The sequence below is a fragment of the Biomphalaria glabrata genome, chromosome 16 (genome assembly GCF_947242115.1).
Source record: "Biomphalaria glabrata chromosome 16, xgBioGlab47.1, whole genome shotgun sequence".
In the NCBI taxonomy this organism is placed as follows: domain Eukaryota; kingdom Metazoa; phylum Mollusca; class Gastropoda; family Planorbidae; genus Biomphalaria; species Biomphalaria glabrata.
In genome coordinates this window covers 18,055,148-18,078,768 of record NC_074726.1, presented here as the reverse complement: position 1 = coordinate 18,078,768, position 23,621 = coordinate 18,055,148, and the positions used below count along the sequence as shown (strand labels likewise).

The window sequence follows — 23,621 nt, the reverse complement described above, 5'->3', positions numbered from 1 at the left end:
CTGGTCATTTCATCCATCCCTGGTCACTTCATCCCCCGGTCACTTCATCCATCCCTGGTCACTTCATCCCCCGGTCACTTCATCCCCTGATATTTTCATCATCTGATAATTTTATCTAACAAATTGTAATTTTAAAAAGCATTAAATGAACAATATTTAATGTATTCCTTTTTTATTTAAATGACAGAGAGAGAGAGAAAGAGAGAGAGAGAGAGAGTCACACCCTAAATATACATGCAAGATTATTTCCAATAAGCACTCAAACAATTAATTTTAAGGCTATAAGAACCTTATCATGACGGGTATGTTCACATAACTAGAGGCCCCCCGCCAGTTTCGATATCTAAAGTGAATATCAATAAACAAAATACATACTTACATATACATGTAGAAATGAAATATCGATAGAAATAAAGAACAATAACACAATTTGTAACTTTAATGTTTAAAAGGAAGTCCGCCTTTACTAGAAAAAAATCAAACCTTATTACAAGGCTAAAAATGACTCGCCCATTTTCAAGAAAGAGCGATTGAAAAATCAAATAAAGTGAAACATGGTCGTACTTTCACCACAGCTTGGCCTTTGATGATAAGTTATCAGCGGCACGGTCATAATTATTGTAATCGCATTTCTATCTCTCAAAAGATTTCCACTACTTGCATCACACCTTGGCCTTTGATGATAAGTTATCAGCGGCAAGGTCATAATTATTCTAATCGCATTTCTATCTCTCAAAAGATTTCCACTACTTGCATCACACCTTGGCCATTGATGATAAGTTATCAGCGGCAAGGTCATAATTATTCTAATCTCATTTCTATCTCTCAAAAGATTTCCACTACTTGCACTACACCTTGGCCTTTGATCATTACGCTATAGATAAGTACACATCCAGATTTACCATATAATATTAGATTTCTCATTAAGAATACAAAGTGGAAGAGGAAACACTATAAACGCATTAGTAATATGTCATAAAATGTCAAAAAGAAAGCATTCTGCATAATCATATTTATATATAAAATATTTAATTGGGGATGAAATGACCGGGGGATGAAGTGACCAGGGGATGAAATGACCAGGGAATGAAATGACCGGGGATGAAGTGACCGGGGATGAAATGACCGGGGATGAAGTGACCGGGGATGAAGTGACCGGGAACCCTTTAGAAAATATAGGTCATGTAAAACTCAATAGGACTCATTAATGATTTTTTCAAAAGGATCAGATAATTGTGAACAAATAGATACAATTTTATTAGACCTCTCTAAGGCATTGGAAAATTACAGCATAAATAAAACCATAATTAAAGTCAGTGGCGTAGCTAGCCATATGCGAGTGGTGCGGGCCGTACGGGGCATCAAGTGGTGGGCATCAAACTAAGGATAAATTTTCTAATTTTTTGTACATACATGAACAAAGACAAACTACTGAATTTGAAATGTTTACTAGAAATTAATTTACTTAATTAACTAATCAATCTCCTAAGTTCTTTCTAAAATTAAGCGTAAGCTGATAACCAGGTTGAATTAAGTTTACTAGATTTGTTTAAATTTCTTAAGGCAACGCAAATTTACACGCTGACGCACATTGTGATACTCAATTCAGTATGCTGGTTTCATCTATATCTAGAGCTTATAAATAAATGCCTAAGACTCCAAAATAGCAGAATCTGGCACTTAATGGGCATCGCGAACAAGTTTAAGAAGAATGACAAAGACACAATCTAGGTCATTTCTAGTGGTTTGTGAGATACTATTCAAGTAGTCTATGATCCACGCCTGAGAGAATATTTGCTTCGACTTAAGCTTAGTTCCAGACCAAACACGTACATGTCTCCACAAATACATAACGAACCTATTGTGATATCGGATGATAATGAGCCAAATATTTTAACAGTTCACCTGACATCACTAAACTGGATCAATTTTTCAAAATGTTGAGGTTACTTATCATGGATAACGACCGGGTGCAAATTCTGTAGTCTTTCATTGACATCATCTTCATTCATTATCTGCTCGAACCATTCTCTGAGTTTGGCTGGAATTCGGTCTGAAGCTGAAATCTATTCAGTAACATTTTTCTGTACAAAGGACCGTTTACACACTTTTTATCGACTTCTGCACACCGCTATGAAGTCTTCAACAAAATAACTGAAACTTGCCTTCAACGCTTTGTTAAAATTTAAGTTAATAAAAGTTAAGATAATTATGGATTCATTAAAAAAATTGAAACTCTAGAGACATTTAATAGAACAGATGAAAACTCCTATAATAGGTCTGAAGCAGATGGATTGTTAGTTGCTATGCAGTCTTCATTGTTTCACCTACCTTGGGTTTTTGACCACTGTATTAACTGAATATTGGACGCTGAAGTCAGTCTTACATTTACAAAATACATGTGCTCTGATGTGTTGATTGGCGCAGAACCTCAAAAGACGTATTAGCCTAGCCACAAGATGCAAGACTAAAAAGATGAAGATTCTGTATTAAAGATATAAGGATGGAAATTTATTCTTTCTTGGACGGGATAGTTCAAGAAATAATAACCTGATATGAGCAATATCATGATGTGGTAGATAAATATGAATTTTTGTCACCATACCAACTAGTGACTCCTCAGATCGAAATCAATCTCGATAGTGCTCATGACGACATTGACAAAAAAAAAAAAAAAAGAATGTTATCTGGAGCAGTTTCTTCAGAAGTATTTGAACTTCTGAAACAAGGATCTGTTTGAGGTATTGAGTTTTAATTTTTAAAATGTCGACTAGATGATTCAGTTGTAAATATTGTCTTTATTTTCATATTTCTGACAATTGTGGTAAGTGAGGTTCTGTGCCAGCAAAGTTTTTTCAAACTCAATACTTAATAGCAATCAACGCTGAAAACATTTGCTAATTCACAAACTTGGCAATTGTTGGGAAAACATAGATTTCAATTTCACCAGCAAGAAAGCAGCTAAGATTTTTGTAGTATCTTTTTTTTTGTGTGAATTAGAAATCCTTGAACAATAAAAACACATTAGGTCGTTAAAAAAAGTCATTTCGCTGTTTTATTACGTTTATTTTTTTTAGAATGGGGGTGGGGGCATCATAAGGAGCTGCCGCATTGGGCATCATATACCCTAGTTACGCCACTGATTAAAGTTATCCAGAACCTCTACAAGGATGCCACCAGTGCGGTGTATTTCAATAATAATATTGAGGACTGGTTTAAAACCAAAGTTGGAGTAAAACAAGGCTGCCTACTTTCACCAATCACTTTTCTTATCCTTGAAAGGATAATGGAAGATGTTTTCGATGGCTATAAAGGTAGGCCTTCTGTAAGCATTGGAGGAAGAAGAATTACTAACTCACGCTGTGCAGATGACATTGATGGCCTAGCAGGGACAGAAGAACTAGCTGACATGGTGATGCGCATTGACAAGACTTCCGCAGCATATGGTATGCAAATAAATGCCGAAAAAATACAAAAACAAATTATGAACAATAGCCAACAAGGCTTTAAAAGGGGCATCAGTATTGGAGGTGAAAAGCTGATTAGTGTCAGTAGTTCAAATAACTCGGAGCTATTGTCTCAGATGAGGGAACGAAATCTGAACAACATGGCCATATTTGTATATGTTTTTTAGGTAAAAGGTAAATAAAACATGTACCAATTATTTCAACCGTAGCTTTTACAAATTATAACATGTAACCATAATGTTAAAATAATAGGCCTATTTTTTTAGATATTAACTGCTGTTAATGAATGCTTGACATTTTTATAATGATATTATATATTGATCAGTTAAATCCATGAAACAATGCTGAAGGAACTATTTATATTTTATTACATAGAAGAAAATTTAATTTCATACAAAATTTTTATTATTATCTAATAATGTTGTAAAATATAACTAGCAAACGTTCATTTAAAATATAACCTGTAAAATAATTTTGAAAAAAAAACTGTGTATCAAATATATAGATCTAATATATATGACAATATCTTAAAGTCCAAAAATAAATAAGTCTAAGTTGTGACCTAAATATTTCCCCTCATCTGATAAAACAATTTTTCAAATCTTTGGTCACATTCCATTTTTTACTCTACATTTATGGTCACATTACATTTTTTACTCTACATTTAGTCATTTATGGTCACATTTATTAGCGGCCCCCGTAAGGGGAAAAAGCCGCTATAAGGTTTGTGCAAAATGTCCGTCTGTCCGTCTGTCACACTCAGATCTCGAAAACTAGAAGAGATATGAAAAATATTATTTCATCATTAAATCCGGCTTGAAAAGTTTAGGTGCAACGGCTACTTTTGGTTTTCTAAAAGCAAACCGTTTAATTTATAAAATTAATTATGCAAGCGATTTTTTCATAAAAATACACCAATTCTAAAACAATTACGTAAATGTAAGGGAGGCAATGTTACAATATGCTAACAAACATGGACAATTTTTTTGTATTTTCAGTATCACTAAGTCAAATATATTTTTAAAATGTACAGGAAATGTTTACAACAAATACAAATAATAGTTAAAGACGTTTTTTCTGGTCAACTAGCTGCTAAAATAAAAAAAAAACATTTCTGTTTGTTTATAAAGGCTAATAATGCACTTTGTATGTAAATATCACGCACATTTTTTTAAATGGACTTTTTATGCAGCGATTTTCGTGCAGTAGCGTAACGTCGCAACATGATCAGGTGCTAAACCAATTCCTTAAACTTTTTTTAAAAATCAGATTTTATTTATTTTTTGTTTAGTGCCCCCATCCGAATAAAAGAAGCTTATTTTTGTGCGTTTTGTCTGTTGGTCGGTCTGTCCGTCACGATTAGATTTAAAAAACTAGAACTCTAAAAGCTATTGAAAATCTGATTTACCCTTTAATGTTCCTCCCATAACATCTCAATAGTTTTAAGTATCTAAAATTGATTGTTCCGGATTTTTTTGTGCAAAACTAATCAACGCCAACAAATGTTTGTTTGCTCTTTTAACTTATATTACATTCAATTTCCATGCTTAAACGTTGCAAAAACACATTATCAATAATATGTTGTTCCGTTTTTTATGTAAATAGCATATTAATGCTAAATCATAATCTCTATACTGACTTATATTTCATTAAGTGTAAAAATGTTCCGGATATTGTTTTATAAAACATGAATTATGCCTAATGATTGTTTGAAATCGCATAAGGCTTTTAAAAAAAGTAATTTACTAGAATTGATTACTGAAAATTACTTTTTAGACATTTAATTTTCTTGTAAAACATAACATAGAAGTTTTGTAATCGATAAAGAAAGTTCCGGATTTTGTTTCTTACAAATCGTCGCCAGAAATTTCCGAATTTATTTAAAAATCTACTAACGCCAAATAATTGTTTGAACTTCCTCTTCTAATTAATAAACAAATAATCTTCTCATTTACGAAATAATGTTTTTACGGATTTTTATGAAAAATATTTTAACTCACTACTCTCTTACAGTACATTTAACTTTCTACCTAAAACATTAAAAAATCTAATTATCGTTAATATTATGTTCCGATTTTTAAGGAAAACAGAATCCAAACACCAAAGTAAGGTATGAAAATCTCTCCACGTAGCTGTAGTACATCTAATTTTTATACGAGACCATCCAAAAAATTTAATTAACGGTATTACATTTATCTGAAATTCTCTTTTTCTTTTTATTACTATTTATACAAACATCCGGAACAATCTATTATATAAACTTTTCAAATGTGTTCATACCTAAAAATTATTGCGATGTTTTGAAACGTAAAATAAAGGTTAATCAATTTTTAATAACTTTTAGTTGTTTTTTTTATATCAAGATAACGGACAGACCGACTGACAGACAAAACGCAAAAACAATGTGGCTTTGATCCTTTTTAAATAATATCTATTAGAACTCAGTGCACCAATGTCTATGAACCCTCGTTAAATATCTCGTGTAAATAAAGACATTTTTTTTTATGGTACCGGTACTAGCCTATTGTGAGGTAATGGAATTTTTTTTCTTTGACGTCATATGAATGGACTCTTTAAATGTAATGTTAAAAGAACGCACTCGGTGCACCAATGTCTATTAACCCTCGAAAAAATTGCTTGTATTAATGAAAACATATTTTAGTCTAACTAAGCCGTGTGACGTAGTGTTTTTTTTTTCCTTTGACGTCACATGGAATGAATTCTTTAAATGAAATGCTAAAAGAACGCACTCGGTGCACCAATGTCTATGAACACTCGAGAAATGGCTCGTGTTGATAAAGGTGATTTTTAGTCTAGCTAGGCCTTGTGACGTAGTGTTTTTTTTTCCTTTGACGTCATATGGAATGAATTCTTTAAATGAAATGCTTAAAGAACGCACTCGGTGCACCAAAGTCTATGAACACTCGATAAATGGCTCTTATAGATGAAGGCGATTTTTAGTCTAGCTAGGCCGTGTGACGTAGTGTTTTTTTTTCCCTCTGACGTTATATGGAATTAATTCTTCAAATGAAATGAAAAAAGAACTCGGTATAGTAATGTTTATTAAGCCTCGTTATGTGACTCGCGTTTAAAAAAGGAATGATATCTTGATTTAGATCTAATCTAGATTTTTTAAACTAGATCTATATTTTTATTACAGTATATCTAGATCTGGATTTATATTCTAATTAAAATTATTTTAGAGTCTAGATCTAGAATTTCTAGATCTAGTTTAGACTAAAATAGACTAGATTAAGATGTAGAATTTCAATTTCTAAACTTAAAGTGTAAAAAAAAAAGTGTAGATTTTCATTTCCAAACGTTTTGATCAATATTGTAATGTTTTAATATACTAAAACTAATCTACTATTTTTTTATTAAATTTAAATTTACGGCAAATGAATCTTTGAAACATTATTACTTTTGACCATCGGATGGCTGCCTGGTCGTGCGGTTTGCGCGCTGGACTGTCGTTCAGATTTATGGATGGCCCAGGGTTCAAACCCTGCCCGCTCCCATCCCCCGTCGTCCTGCGGGAGGTTTGGACTAGGAAGTAATTATCTTCAACTCTGAAGGAACATCCGAAACGTGTAAAACATTTTACATCAAAATTAAATCACCTCTTGAATATTATTTGCGAATATGCAGATCCGACAGGGATCCGACTTCGACGGGGGCCGCCTCTGAGTTTGTGTAACACAAACTCTCTTTGTAATCTTGTTTTTTTTTTTACTTTTGCTCATATCAAAAACAAAACTAGAAAAAATTTAATGAGGTCATTATATTTTCACACTGAGTATTGTTGTCAACATTGCTTTGAACATGTCATTGACACCCTCTCCTGTTGCAGCAGATGTTTCAAAGTATCTATAAATGTACATAAAAGAAAAACAAATTGTCAAAACAAAAAAAACTTGATGCATGTTTGTATATAAAGTCTAATGTGATAGTATAGATATTATAATGCTTTTTAATAAGTCTTGCATTTTTTAAGAACAATTTTAAAAAGTTAAAGATAAATTTTACTAAATTTATTGTAAAATAAAAAAATGTATTACTGGCACTTGTAATTTTGTAATAACTTCTTCAAGTTGTTCTGATTAACTGATCGATTGTGCTTTAAGTCAACCTAGAGTAATAGATTTAAAATGATATAATTATATTTCGGTTGAAAAAAAGGAGAGTTGCTAGCTTTTTTTTTGTGCATGTATAATTAAATAAATAAAATATATAGTATTTAATATTTTATTTTAACTATATCTATATATATTATAATTTGTTATCTTGGGCCATTATTTATAGATTCCCCTCGAACTAATTTTCCCAGAAGTAGTAGCCAATAACGATAAAAATGCCCCTTCCTACCCCTTATAAACTCGATTATATAAAATACTTCCTTTACCACCCTCTTCCTAAAAATATAAATTAGAAGACCGTCATATTCACATACACAATTCTTTGGATTCTTATTTCTAAATTTAGAAAAGTTGTAGATATAGTTTGAGTCCTTATAAAATGTATGGCCTAATATGCTAAGGACTTAACATTTCATACTTCAGTTATTTTTCTTTCATACTGATGTTAGGCTAAATATTCTTGAAAAAAACATATCAAATTTATTTTTATGAAGCATTTTCATTAATTTTGACCATGTCTAATTAGTAAAAAAAAAAAGGAAGAAGAAATTTAATCATAAAAGTTGGAGTGAAATAAAGAAAAAGAATAATTTAGAGTGGGTAACTGATTTTGAGTTATCCTAAGTATTTTAAGCAATAACTATTAATGCCAGTAATTATTTTTATCATCCCTAGGACCTATAATTAGAATAAGGGTTGAGTCAGTCATCTAGGCTTTTGAACCTTGTTTACAAAAAAGAAACTGCAATAGGAATGACTTCATTTATTAATATTTTCTAGCAGTGTTAAGATAAAAAAAAACAACAACAACAAATAAGCAACAAGCTTGTTCAATCACATCCTGAATCTAAAACTATTGACGATACCATAGATTCATGAAATAGTAGGAGACACAAACATCCTGCCGATTCCAAAAAGCCGAAGGCAGTATGGCGTGATCTGATCCTAGTCTGGCATTCAAGTCACCTAGAATGACCATGTGCTCTTTTTGAGGAATGTTGGCAATGGCATCCTTGAGGCCTTCATAGAACTTGACTTTGTCTTCCTGAAGTGAACATAGTGTGGGGGCAAAGGCACTAATTAGATTGACTTTACCAGATGTTATCATCAGAGTAACCAACTGGAGAGATTATCATGGGAAGTAGACTGTTCTTGACAGCAAAGCTCAGGCCATGCGTTCGTGTCTCATCCTGTGCTCTTCTCTTTTGTGTTGAACATTTATGAAGTGTGTATATTGTAACAATTCTCATATTCAGGCTTTCTGCAAACTGCTCCACATGACACCACCAACTCAAAAAAAAATTGGACAACTCGGGGCTCAAAAATAACGTAACAGTTTAATTTCCAATCACTGACAGCCAATAGTGTACGAATGGCAACACGAAACACTGCACAAATATTTCACCGTTAACAACCGTACCACCGTATCAACTCTAGTACTGATATAGCAAACTCCACTATGCTCCGGACTTGCACTGGGTTCAACTGTTCAGGACTGACTTCACTCATTGGGCTAGTTGTGTCGGACATGATCATCTAGAATAGTCTAGATCAACACCAAGATGTCGTTTCGTACTTGCGAGGTGTCTTGACTAGGGTTGCACCGGATAGTGTGATGTTGCTTATTCAGGCTGTCCTGAAGTCAACCAATTACTCTGCAGGCGTTTGGGTGTAATTGTTCGGGTGTATTCCGTGTAGTTGACCAACAAAACATATAGAACAAACAACACCTGTTTTTTAACAAGTGAAGAGATGTAGTCAACGATGATGAACAAGTTTATATGGATTTATTCTGATAAAAAGGCCACAGTAGAAGTCTCTGTCACTAAACACGTCGTTACCCTGGAATATTCTATCGCTAACTGATTTTCCGGTCTCTAACCCAACATATCCCAAACGTCACTAGTCCCGTTCAATATGCGTCTCATTTCTGGTATTGCAATGCCATCACAATAACCAGTGAAAAATGGAGTTTCAATGTATACTCTTATAGCTTTAAATTCCCTTACGGTGCCATCTGCTAATTCTACTTTCCTAGTAAACCCTTTATACCAATGAGGTTTGACAAATTTAGTTTTTACTGCCAAAGTGTTACAACCTGAATCCCTGATTAATTCCACCGGAATTCTATCTACAAACCCTGGGTACACTGCAAAATTGTTCCTATTTCCTTCCATGAAATATATCCTATCTGTACCTTTATTTTTGTATTCCCTACTGTAACTCCTATTTCTATAATTTTCCCTGTCATTCCTATCTCTACTCCTATATCTACTGTTATTTTGTTCATTGTATCTATTTCTACTTCCAGACCTACTATTCCCTCTTCTACAGTTAGCTGCTATATGACCTTTTCCTTGACATTTAAAACAAGTTATTTCACTATATTTTCTATTTCCACTATTTGATCTGTTTCTATTTCTACTTCTATCAACATTTTCTTTGGTGTATCCTATTAAATCTACTTTGCTTTTATCCCTATCAGAAAATGGTTTATTTGGATAGGCATTTTTGTATACTCTCATTATCTCTGTTATTTCATCTATAGTTTTTGGATTTCTTTCTCTAATAAAAGATTGTAATTGAGGATCACATTTATTTACAAAATTGTCCACTAAAATAAAATTTTTTAATCCCTCATAAGAGTTATTGGCAAATACCTTTAACAGAAAATGCAAAACCTTACACAGCATTTGTAACACCATATGGTATTTTTCAATGGAATTATATGAGTTTTGGATTAGTAAATGCACCTGCCACATTTAATAGAATGATGAACATGATAATTGGAAACAAAGAAAATGTTATTTGTTATTTGGATGACATATGTATTTTTAATAATAGTTGGGAGGAACATTTGGTAGATGTAAAAGAAGTGTTCAAAATAATAAAAGAAAGTGGACTTACAATTCAAGCAGAAAACGTAGAAATAGGATTGGAGGAAATAATTTTCTTAGGACATAAAGTAAATAACAACATGATTAGCCCTATTGAAGATAATATAAAGAAAGTACTTAATATTGAAATACCTACAACAAAAAGACAAATTAAAAGTATATTGGGAATAGTAAATTATTACAGAAAGTTTATAAAGAACTTAGCAGAAATAGTGAATCCACTAAATGACTTACTTAAAAAAGGAAAACCTCAAAAAGTAGTCTGTAATGAGGAATGTGTGAAAGCTATTGACAGAATTAAAGATGTTTTTAGTCATGAATTAATATTAAGACTACCCAATAAGGACAAAATATTTTATGTCACAACTGATGCATCTGGTAATGCTATTGGTGGTTGTCTAATGCAGAACTATGATAACTTACATCCTATATTATATGTAAGCAGAAAATTGTCAGAGGCAGAGAAAAAATATAGTGTCATTGAACGAGAAGCCTTAGCTGTAATATGGGTAATTACTAAGCTAGAGAGTTATCTAATAGGAAGGAAATTCATATTATTAACTGATCATAAACCTATTCAGTATATACAGCAAAAGAGCATGAAAAACAGTCGTGTTTATAGATGGTTCTTAGCACTACAGGAATATAAATTTGAAGTGAAAGCTATTAGTGGATCTGTGAATATTGTAGCTGATCTATTGTCTAGAATGACATTGAAGTGAAATAATTTTGTAAATAAACTATGATTATATTGAGTATGTAATATAATATAGGTTATGGAAAAGGGAGATAAATAAATTTGATGTTAAGCATTTAAAAGTAAGTATGGATATTTTTTTTTGTGTGAATCATTTCATATATCATTGACGAAAGTTAGTTCTATGGAAAAGGGTGAGTATAAAAGAAAAATGGACAAAAGCGTATAAAAGGGTGGTAAGAAAAAAAAATTTATTGAATGTGGAAATAAAGTCTGTAATTGGTTTTTGAAATATTGTATTTTATCAGATTACTGCCAGTGAAGAACATTTGTGATGTATGACGTGCCCATAAGATGCCACATTTTTCTCCATGATGAACTGTGTACTAATGAAGATGATTTTGGAATGTTATGAACATTGACATTGAATATGAGGAACTGTCAAGTCAAGATGAAGATGTCAAGATGAAGATGTCAAGATTTTATGTTTGTTGTCTTCCCCTTAAATTGAAAATGCCCTTGTAAGACTTGACAGTAGTGGAAAAATATTGACATATTTTTTTTTCAAGGGGGGGAGGAATCTGTTAGACACCTTATTTATATAGGTTAGTTATTTAGCGACGCACCATAGAAGACGCATATTGAACGGGACTAGTGACGTTTGGGATATGTTGGGTTAGAGACCGGAAAATCAGTTAGCGATAGAATATTCCAGGGTAACGACGTGTTTAGTGACAGAGACTTCTACTGTGGCCTTTTATCAGAATAAATCCATGTACAATTGTTCATCGGTGTTGACTACATCTCTTCACTTGTTAAAAACAGGTGTTGTCTTATTCTATATGAATTGTTGTTCAACTACACGGAATACACCCGAACAATTACACCCAAACGCTTGCTGAGTAATTGGTTGACTTCAAGACAGCCTGAATAAGCAACATCACAGTGGAGGAATCTGTTAGACACCTTATTTATATAGGTTAGTTATTTAGCGACGCACCATAGAAGACGCATATTGAACGGGACTAGTGACGTTTGGGATATGTTGGGTTAGAGACCGGAAAATCAGTTAGCGATAGAATATTCCAGGGTAACGACGTATTTAGTGACAGAGACTTTTACTGTGGCCTTTTATCAGAATAAATCCATATGAACTTGTTCATCATCGTTGACTACATCTCTTCACTTGTTAAAACAGCTGTTGATTTATTCTATATGTTTTGTTGGTCAACTACACGGAATACACCCGAACAATTACACCCAAACGCCTGCTGAGTAATTGGTTGACTTCAAGACAGCCTGAATAAGCAACATCAGTGGCACTGTGATGTTACTTATTCAGGCTGTCTTGAAGTCAACTATGGATGACTGTTGGATTTCAACCAAATTACTCTGCAAGCGTTTGAGTATAGATGTTCGGGTGTATTCCGTGTAGTTGAACAACAATACAGACAGGAACAATTAACATCGGTTTTTTAACTAGTGAAGAGATGTAGTCAACTCTGATGAACTATTCAACATGTATTTATTCTGATAAGAAGGCCACAGTAGAAGTCTCTGTCACTAAACACGTCGTTACCCTGGAGTGTTCTATCGCTAACTGATTTTCCGGTCTCTAACCCAACATATCCCAAACGTCACTAGTCCCGTTCAATATGCGTCTCCTATGGTGCGTCGCTAAATAACTAACCTATATAAATATTCTAGATATCGTCTAGACCAACGAATACTAAATAGATCAATGTCCAGTACTGATAAATATTACTTCACTAACCTTCCAAAGGTTAAACACAGTGACCGTTATAAAAGTGGCAAGCAACCGGTTCAATGAGCAAACTGCTCCACAAGAATCTCTCAAAGGGTAAGACGACAGAGCGATTTCGATTTAGTTAGCTACCAAACTTGTAGTACTCACAATACTTCTGACAGCGGGCAAACTGTCCTTCTCGAAACTGACGAGGTAAAACTTGATACTCGATGTGGCTCCTATGACGAAGAAAAAATATGTCCAACAGGTTCACTAACGATCTCTCACCCGTTATGAATGAACGGTTTCTCTGGTTGTAGGTCGATTCAGCATATGAAGATCAGACTTTGATAATATACTGGTTAAGTAGACCAGACGTTGCGATGATTACTGTCCTGACGAAGGTCACCCTGAGTTAACGGCTCGTTGAACGTACGATCAAACAGGCGACGACTGCATGTAGATCTAGAACAAAGTCACTCTGCGACGATGCTGTGTTCAGCCGTACTCCGATGAAATCATATATCTTCGAGTGCACGACCCTCACCTGAGTAAACGTTCTGCTTCGAGGTCCGGTTCGATGTTCGGGCTTCGGGCGTCGGGGGTCCGGCTTCGAGGTTCGGGGTCGCCACTGTGATGTTGCTTATTCAGGCTGTCCTGAAGTCAACCAATTACTCTGCAGGCGTTTGGGTGTAATTGTTCGGGTGTATTCCGTGTAGTTGACCAACAAAACATATAGAACAAACAACACCTGTTTTTTAACAAGTGAAGAGATGTAGTCAACGATGATGAACAAGTTTATATGGATTTATTCTGATAAAAAGGCCACAGTAGAAGTCTCTGTCACTAAACACGTCGTTACCCTGGAATATTCTATCGCTAACTGATTTTCCGGTCTCTAACCCAACATATCCCAAACGTCACTAGTCCCGTTCAATATGCGTCTTCTATGGTGCGTCGCTAAATAACTAACCTATATAAATAAGGTGTCTAACAATAGTCACTCCGGCTCCGGCTTCTGACAAATATTCGGCATTTTTTCACTATTCGGCGATATTCGTCTCCGGCCGAATATCACTGCCGAATAGTGAACCGGATAGTAAAAAATTACAGCGTAGTACCTATATTTCTATTAATACTGCTAGGCGCCTCCGCACTTAGTCTTTTCCAGATACGCCAAACGGAGGTGACACTTAAATATCAAAACAACACAGGCCAAAGGCAAACAATATAAAGGTAGTCGACGCTGATAAACGATGTCCAACAAGAAGTTAAATACTCAATGAAAGAAATCGTCGAATGTCATCAAACTAAATCTCTACGCCATTAAAAATATACCAATATTCATAAAGTGGACATGATTCAGTAATGTCAGTTCTGAAATACATTAACGTTATTGTTTCAAATAAAAGAATTTGCTTTTAAAACTATGACTATGCACCAAATATTTTTAGTACAAAGACAAGGAGAAGCAGCGATGTCTGGCACATTGTAAATGCTTGTCTTGACCTTTGAGTGGTCTAGTAACTGCGTCACGCCAATATGTCTAGATGTGCGGGTATATCTCCAGAGGTAGAGATGAACAACCTCCACCTCCTTTTGTTTCTTTAGTCCATAACATAAAGTTCACAGATAGACAGCTGACCACATTAAGCCAGATGTCAACATATTGGCACTGTCTAGAGGTCAGGTCACATCTTATGAGGGAACTGAGTTTGTTTACTTGGAGAAGAATTTTTATTAGGGGGGGTGGCCATACCTCCACAAGGTTAACCTGGTATGAGTTTATTTGAAGATAGGTTGTCGTCAATCAAGGGTCTGGACCACAAGCCACACCTTTTACACTGTTGACCGGGTAATAAGTTTGTTTACTTTGAGTTAAGTCTCAATAAGGGGGCTGGACTACAAGCCAAACCTCTACACTGTTACCAAGATTGCTAACTTGGAGGTAAATGTCAATTTGGAGGTTGGACATAAAGCACACCTATAAGAGTGATTTTTTGCAAGCCTAAAACCAAGAGTATATTATTAATAATTATTATATTTAATAGCTAAGTAAGTTAGGAACTAATTTTAATGTAGATACAAATAGAAAGGTTCTGTGTATATTAGTATAGTAGACACTGACCAGGGGTATCTTTAAAGGGAGGGCTCAACAGACTCAACTTCTTATTTGTTTAATCCATGACAATTAATGTATTGATAGACATTGACCAGTCTTAGGCCAGAATGGATTAACGCAAATTGTTAAGACATATTGACACTGTCTAGAGGTGAGTTTGAGTTTTGAGTTTAGGCACATCGGCACAATTTAGGCCATGTCGTGCCCGTAATCCTTTAAGGATCACTGTCCCTTTATATAACAAGGGCTAAATTCTATACAGTTAAATCATTAAAAACAAGGTCTATTCACAGTTTATTTACTTGGAGAGAAATGTCAATTAGGGCGCTGAACTACAGGACACACCCCTACAAGTATTTTGTTACACAAGCCACGGGTATAAAAGTGACTTGTAAGGGCCTTTAGTAAAGTAGACAATAATAATAATGACTGATAAAAAGTCATCACTTATATGGCATTACGATTACTTTAATGTCAAATTAATGTACAACTTTAAAGCAGTTTGCAATGCTTGTAAAATAGTACTGTCACGTGGCAAACCAGGCAAAGCTAAAGACTTCTCAACCACCACTATGATCAATCATCTACGCTCGAAACACCCAGACTTATTCAACGAAATGACTGCATTGAAATGAGCAATTAATAATTCTGCATCAAGTAATATTACTGCCTGTGCCAGTACGTCTAAAATATGAAATATAACTCAACTTTAATGTAACAACTAATGAATTCTGTTGAAAAGTAGATATTTTATTTTGCTGTGCTTTAATGCTTTAACTTTTAAAGGATGTGTATATTATTATTATATTATTATATTAAATTAGCATTATGCATTATTTTGTAAATAAATATTACTGTTAAATTACTTTTTCTAACGTGATAACTTTAAATCTTACTATTGTGTTATGCGTGTCTTGATTGAATAACAACATTCTTAATAATAATTTAAGAGTGTCAAGTAACTCCTCGTTATTGCTGGTATTACTTAAGATATATACTTAGCCACTATCTATATAAGGCACAGACCAGAAGCGGTATGTGGCCTTTAAAACACGAGCCTAATGATAAGTCGATGGTGTCAAATACATGAACGCAAACATCTACCCACTAAACAACTTAGATTTTTTGCAAGATTGTACTTAACCTTTGAGAGATTTACACTATAAAACCAAGATTGCACTTTACCTTTGAAAGATTTACATTAGTTACATATAAGTTTATATATTCTAAATGGGTCATCCCACATACTAATTTACAGCTGGTGACATGATACATAAACACACACCATTACATGTTACAAAGATTAGTGTATGATAAGCATATCTGTTAAAAAATGCTGTTAATTTTAATTTATCAATCAGTAATAGAGTTTAAAGCAAGAAGGTAAATAAAAGAAAACAATAATATGAATATAGGTATGTTATTTAGAAGATTTGCAAAAACGTCAGTAAAACGAGCTGTTTGAGTCGTGTAGATATTCGGCTCCGGCCGAATATCAAATTTTACTATCCGGTCATATCCGGCTCCAGCCGAATATCAAAAAGTACTATCCGATAACACCCCTAGTCTTGACACTACTCCGCACCGAACCGTCGTAACGCGCCACACCGCTTAATCGCACTAAACTGTGCTGTAGTAAACTGTCATGACTGAGATACTTTCGCTCTTCATATAGGCTCCCTAAAGGCCTTTTAGAACCCGATGGAACGTCACTCTTCTTTTCTAGTTGATCACATGACCGTATCTGACGTGACTACGTGACTAGCCTGAGTACTATTCACAAAACAGATCCTTCCCCGAACCATCGTGTTGTCGCTCGTCGCGGCTGACCGTTAGAACTCGTCATGGTTGACCGCTCGTCTAGAGCTGGGGGCGATTCGTTCCGGCTGACTACACACACACTACTACCCCTATACACACCACCGCCAGAGTTATAACAATATTATCATAGTGATTCCAAGTTCTAGAATAAATGCATTGTATTTATTTAAAGCGAATCACGATATTGTTTGAGTGTTCTGAAATTAATTGAAGAGAGATTAAAACATCAGAAACGCATTGTTTGATCAACACAATGTCATCATAACATCAAGACATCGTAACATCTAGCATCGAAACATATCGTGTTAGAAAGATTCTGTCCTCTGAGCACTCCCCTATTTAAAGGAGAAAAATCTGATCACGGGAATTACAGATTAGTATCACTCACCAGCCTCACATGTAAAATACTAGAACACATAATATGTAGAAACATCATAAATCACTTAGATAAGCATAATGTCCTCACTACATAATAACGTTTCTTTAGAAAATATAGGTCATGTAAAACTCAACTAATAGGACTCATTAATGATTTTTTCAAAAGGATCAGATAATTGTGAACAAATAGATACAAGTTTATTAGACCTTTCTAGGGCATTGGAAAAGTACAGCATAAATAAAACCATAATTAAAGTTATCTAGAACCTCTACAAGGATGCCACCAGTGCGGCGTACTTCAGAAACAAATTGGGGACTGGTTTAAAACCACAGTTGGAATAAAACAAGGCTGCCTACTTTCACCAATCACTTTTCAATATCTTCCTTGAAAGAATAATGGAAGATGCTCTTGAGGGCTATGAAGGAACTGTATGCATTGGAGGAAGAAGAATGACTAACTTGTGCTTCGCAGATGACATTGATTGCTTAGTAGGAACAGAAGATAACTAGCTGACTTGGTGATGCGCATAAACAAGACTTCTGCAGCATATAGTATGCAAATAAATGCTGAAAAAAAATATGACCAATATGTCAGTACTTCAAATACCTCGAAGCTATAGTCTCAGATGAGGGAACGAAACCTGAGCTACTGGCCCGAATCGCACAGTCCACAGCAGCCATTTCAAAACTCAATATGGCACCAAAATCAGACTGATGCGCTCCCTGGTCACGGCCACATTTGTATATGCTTGTGAGTCTTGGACGCTGACTGCAGAATAAAAGAGGAGGATCCTAGCAATGGAATTTAGATGCTACAGAAGGATCCTATGTATCACATTTAAACACCACATCACAAACCAACAGATTACAGACTGTAGCGATTGGACCCCTTGATGGCCTGCTAACTATCATAAAAAAAACGTAAGCTAAAAATCTATGGCCATATTACAAGATCTTTAAGGATCGCAAACACCTTCCTTCAGGGAACAGTACCAGGAAAAAGAAGAAGAGGCAGACAGAGAAAGCGATGGGAAGACAACATAAAAGAATGGACGGGTCTGCCATTGAAAGAGGTTCTAAGGCAAAAGATTGAGGTGGAGAAAGACGGTTGAAAAATCTTGCATGGTGCCCCAACGGTACAACAGACTAAGGGATAGGTAAAGGTAAAAGGCATTCAACAAAGTTCCCCACCATCGCCTGCTTAAAAGACTAATATACATCAATGGATTCAGGATTGCTTATAAGAAGAGAAAAACTGTAATACATAATGGCTCTAAATCAACACCAATAATAATTTATTCAGGTGTACATCAAGGAACAGTCTTAGGCCCACTACTGTTTCGAACTTAAATAAATAATTTAACAAACTGCATTAGTTCAGGAACAAAAGTCAGATTATTTGCTGATGATTGCATAATATATAGAATAATAAAAACAACACAAGATACTCAAAGTTTACAAAAAGAATTAGATAATTACAGAAATAGGAATCGAATTGGAGTATGTTTATCCACCCAGAAAAATGCCAGTTATTAAAAGTAACAAAAAAAATAAATAAAACAAATAAAAACTACTTACTTTATTCATAAAAACTCAAAATATCTAGGTGTTATAATAAATGAAATGTTATGGAATCCATATATTGATGAAATTATTAAAAACCAAGCAAAAGATTAAATCACAAATCTCACTGCTCTATTTTGTATTTGTTCTAGCTTCTTTATGTTTTCCTGAGTTGAGGGATCCCAAACAGGATGCATATTCTATTATTGGCCTAACCAAAGTTATATAGCATTTTAGTTTTATGTTTTTGTGTACTTTTTGTGTACTAAGTTATTAAATGTAAAAGGTGTAGATCTAGATCTAGAATGGCGGTACCAAAGAATATTCCAAAAAGTGTATGAAGGACTTTTTTTTATTTGGGTTTAATGGGGGGGTGGGGGGGGGAATGGATGCAGGGTTCAAAGTATCAGTGGGAGAGCATTATAATATAGTCACAGCAAGTATATATATATATATATATATATATATATATATATATATATATATATATATATATATATATATATATATATATAATATATATATATATATATATATATATATATATATATATATATATATATATATATATATATATATATATATATATTTATATATATATGTATATATATATATATAGATATATATAGATATATATGTATATATATATATATATATATATAGATATAGATATATTTGAGTAACATATACAGAGTATAGAGCACTTCTATATATAAGCACTTCTTAATTTTTGAAAGACAGAACTTTTAAAATTTATAAACAATAATATATATGTTATTAGTAAATAAATTGACTTAACATTTTATTAAAGAGAGAAATCGAGTTCCTTTATCTGTTGTGTGCATTCAATATTCTCATGTACAGTTAAACACTAAACTCACTGTCTGTTGTACAAACTCTATAATAAATTTGTTTGACATGACATTTCTGTCAAGTCAAATTTTGGTGATATTGTGTGGAGATGGGCTTTAGATTCTCATAAAATTATGTATTTTATCCAACAACATTGAGATACAAATACTGGCTAAGTTCAATTTGGAATACAAAGCAGAGAGACAATTTTTTAGATTTTCTCCACTAGATTAAGCAAGCTTACAAAGTTTATATCAACTCTCTCTGTCTGTCTGTCATGTAAAAAGTTTGTATACATCATTTCTGCCCCACACATTCTCAGTCAAGTTACAGCTTTGAATAATTATTCATTGGCATAGACAAGACATAAATCAATAAAAAAAATTAACTAAATAGTCAAATAATTACTGTCAATTAATTATTGGTAATAATTTTCTTTGATATTAAAAAGGGGAAAAAATAACTTCTATATTATTAGAGATATAGTTGTAAGATAAGACTTATATCCCTAAGATTAGATTTGTTTTTTAAAAAGGATTTTAATATTTTGCTTTTTTATATATCCAGATGTTCTCTTTATAAAGATTAAGTCTTATGCATATTATTTTAGTCATTCATCTTAATCAGACATTAGCTAAATCATAGGTTTTCCTGGCTGATTTTGGGACAACCAGTGCTATGCTCAGTAGACACTTGGAAAGAAAAACATTCCACTGTGTTTTTTATGCTTCCTTAGTAGTATATTATTTTAGTTTTGTATTTGTAACTTAGGTTTAGTGGTGGGTTTTTTTGAATTACTGTTATTGCATAACTTAAAAGTTTTAAGGTAAAAAAGAAATAATTTAAAAGGTATGAGTTTGCTTACCTTATTACCAACAATGAAAATTTGAGCACTGTTTGAAGAATATTGAGTGATTTCTCTTAACCATTGGTCTAAAGAGTCAAAAGTTGTTGCATTGGTGACATCAAACACTAAAAATATTCCATTGGTTTTTGAATACAATTCATTCCTCACTTCTAAATAGTCAGTACTACCAGAAAAGTCCCAAATGTTTACTCTGACTGAAAAAAAAGAAGAATTATGACAGAAGTATTTTGTTCTTTTTTATAGCAAATGGGGGGGGGGGGAAGGGGGTGAATGACAATTTTCCAGGGGTCGCCTAAGACCATCGGAAAAAAATAGAATTTTTTGCCTAAAAAAAAATGACTGCACAACAATTTGTCATGGATAACTACACTTTTTTTTACATTGTCTTTCGAGCATATTTCAAACTTTTTAGTTGTCACAGCATAAGTATTTGTAACAGTTTAAATTATTGTCCATCAATCGGTCTGACGAAACGTAACGTTACACCTTTGCGGAATTAGAGATATTATTTCTATGGTGAAGATTTACACATGTAATGATAAAGGACATCCGTTTATTGTTTATTGTCATCATCTTATTGTCCATGCTAGAAAAGGTAATACTTTCGTAATGGAACAACCCGCCTTCAAAAATGAACGTCAAGAAAAGAAAATATAGTGACGATTATAATGATATGATTTTACTTCAACAGGAATTGAGAAACCACAATGCGTCATTTGTAACGAAGTTTTATTATCAGAATCTATGTAGCCGAACAAACTGAAACGTCATTTTGATATCAAACTCCAGATGAGTAGCCATCGGCTTAATATATTGTTCGAGTAATGATTGGAGCCGAATTAGTTAGATCTACTAAATTAAGTTCAATATCCTTATCTAAGGACACTGTTCACAGAAAAGATGACATGTCTGGTGATTTATCGATCAGGTAATACTGGAAATTATACATCTCATTTAATCTCTGCCTGTGGTCCCGACCAGGCATCTGGGCTAATCTCTCCGTCTCCAGCTATGCTAGGCTTCCAAAGCACGTGATGTCTTTGACAAAATTTGGTCATGAGACAACATATGTACCGGAAGCTCAAAATTGGAACCAGTGAAATCTGCCCATGTGAAGTGTCACCAGAGAATGCAGACCATGTCCTCCAAAACTGCTCTCTTTACCAAGAGGCCCGTACAAGACACTGGCCCCCCCAAAAAAACAATAGAAAGAAAACTATAAGGATTTGGAAACCACTGCGCAGTACATCTCATATATTGGTCTAGTCATCTAAACGTTCCAACATAAAAATGAGAACGAAGAAGAATAAAAATTCATTTTGAAAAAGTATCAAATATCTTGCAAAAGTATTTTAGTGTCTGCAAAGTTGCTGCTCCAAGTCTGTTTGGTCTCGATTTCAATGTTTGGTTCAGAATGAGTCACCAAAAGTGATCAAAACTCATTGACGAATATCAGAAACTGGCACAAGAATGACAAGATGTAATTAAAAAAAGGATGTTAGTGCTTTTAATTATGTGTTATGTGTAATGTGTTATGAACAGTCGAATTTTTTCAAAGCGTTTTAATGAGTTTGATACTTCTAAAAAATATTCTGCTATTTCACACTAAAGTGAGATTGCTGTCGAGGGGCAAAGTTCTAAATCGCTTAATTTTATGATGAATTAAATCAGTTTTTAATTTGAAAACAAAAACACAGTTGGAAGCATTCAAGCATGGCAAAGTGAACTACAGAAAAAAACAAACTGTTTGATATCTTTACCATCTTAAATCGTTCAATTTCCCCAAAAATATCTGTAAAATCAGGATTTTCCAACTTGTTGGAAGAATAAGATTGATTCAGAAGATGACACTCTTTCTTATCTTGTATTAACTTCCTCCCCCGCAAAGAGCAATCTACAGTCTTTCAACCAAGAACAGGACACACTAATTACCAACTTAACAAAATAAATCCCACAAACCTACCCCTCTGTAGACACTGAGCGCCCACTCTTGTGAAACCGTAAACCATATCCTCTTTGAATGCCCCTTCCTAATCCACCTTAGGCAGACCCTACTTACACTACAGCCCAACATAACCAACACTATGTATGTCAGTGCTGAACAACTGAAGAAAACATGGACATTTTTCTTGCCACAGTCTATAAAAGAGCTTACAGCTCAGCAGAAAAAGCTGGCTAGAAGAGTAAGTAAGTTTCTGTGTCTACTAGCTCTCTGTACAATGACTCAAGGTTTATTCACTGTCAATGTTAGAAGACCCTTGATAAACTGTCAATGTTAGAAGACCCTTGATAAACTGTCAATGTTAGAAGACCCTTGATAAACTGTCAATGTTAGAAGACCCTTGATAAACTGTCTATGTTAGAAGACCCTTGATAAACTGTCTATGTTAGAAGACCCGTGTTGGTTCCGTTTGGTGAAAATTCTCGAAACTTTTTGTATTTCTTTAGATTGGTACATCAAAATGCAAACGTAGGTTGTTGTTGTTTTTTAAACAAAAAGTGCTTCATTAAATTTCGTTACCGAGAAGCGGCATTTCTCTGTTGGAGACTACGAAATGGTGAATGATTAAATCGTTGTTGGTTGGTTTATTCAAACCATAAAAATGTATTTTGTTTTTGCTGCCGATCAAACTCACAATTAGGTGAAAAAGCGATTGGAAAAAAACAAACATGTCTAGTGCTTTTGCTGACTATGAATCGTTTGTGAAACACATTCCTGATAACTGCGCTTGAATTCAGCTAGAAAATCGGTTGAAGGAAGGAAAGACCATCGATAAGGAAACATAAAAACTAGTGCAAAAAGAGACTCAGCACTAGTCAATGTTTTACAAAGATTCATTTCAATTATGCAGTTTCTTGCAGAACGGGATTTAGCACTTGTGGCACTGTGGATAGTTTCAACCAATGGAATTGTGTTCTGTTTGCTCCAACTGTAAGAAAATTACGATTCGTGCCCAAAAGATCATTTGAGGCGTATGAAAAAGATTATTACGGTGACAATTTAAGGGAATAAGAAAAGAGTTCATTATTCTGATCGGTGTTGCCTTCAAAGCCATCATCACAATTCACTGTA

The 23,621-nt window shown here is 33.9% G+C and overlaps 1 protein-coding gene across 15 annotated transcripts in view; it reads right to left on the bottom strand.

The window, feature by feature from the left end:
• Positions 1-3,818: 3,818 nt before the first annotated feature.
• Positions 3,819-23,621, bottom strand: part of LOC106068993 (dnaJ homolog subfamily C member 27-A-like) — a 28,683-nt gene continuing 8,880 nt past the window's right edge. For 8 of the 15 annotated variants that reach the window (XM_056013351.1, XM_056013350.1, XM_056013357.1 and 5 more), the window contains exons 5-6: positions 20,546-20,742; positions 8,163-8,648 (exon numbers count right to left, since the gene is read on the bottom strand). In XM_056013351.1, the coding sequence (XP_055869326.1) occupies positions 8,457-8,648; positions 20,546-20,742 (389 nt within the window). In that variant the 3' untranslated portion in view covers positions 8,163-8,456. Of the gene's footprint in view, positions 4,157-7,189; positions 7,335-7,525; positions 7,597-8,157; positions 8,649-20,545; positions 20,743-23,621 lie in introns of those variants that run through there. The other 7 variants (XM_056013361.1, XM_056013360.1, XM_056013358.1 and 4 more) reach the window with 4 other exon arrangements.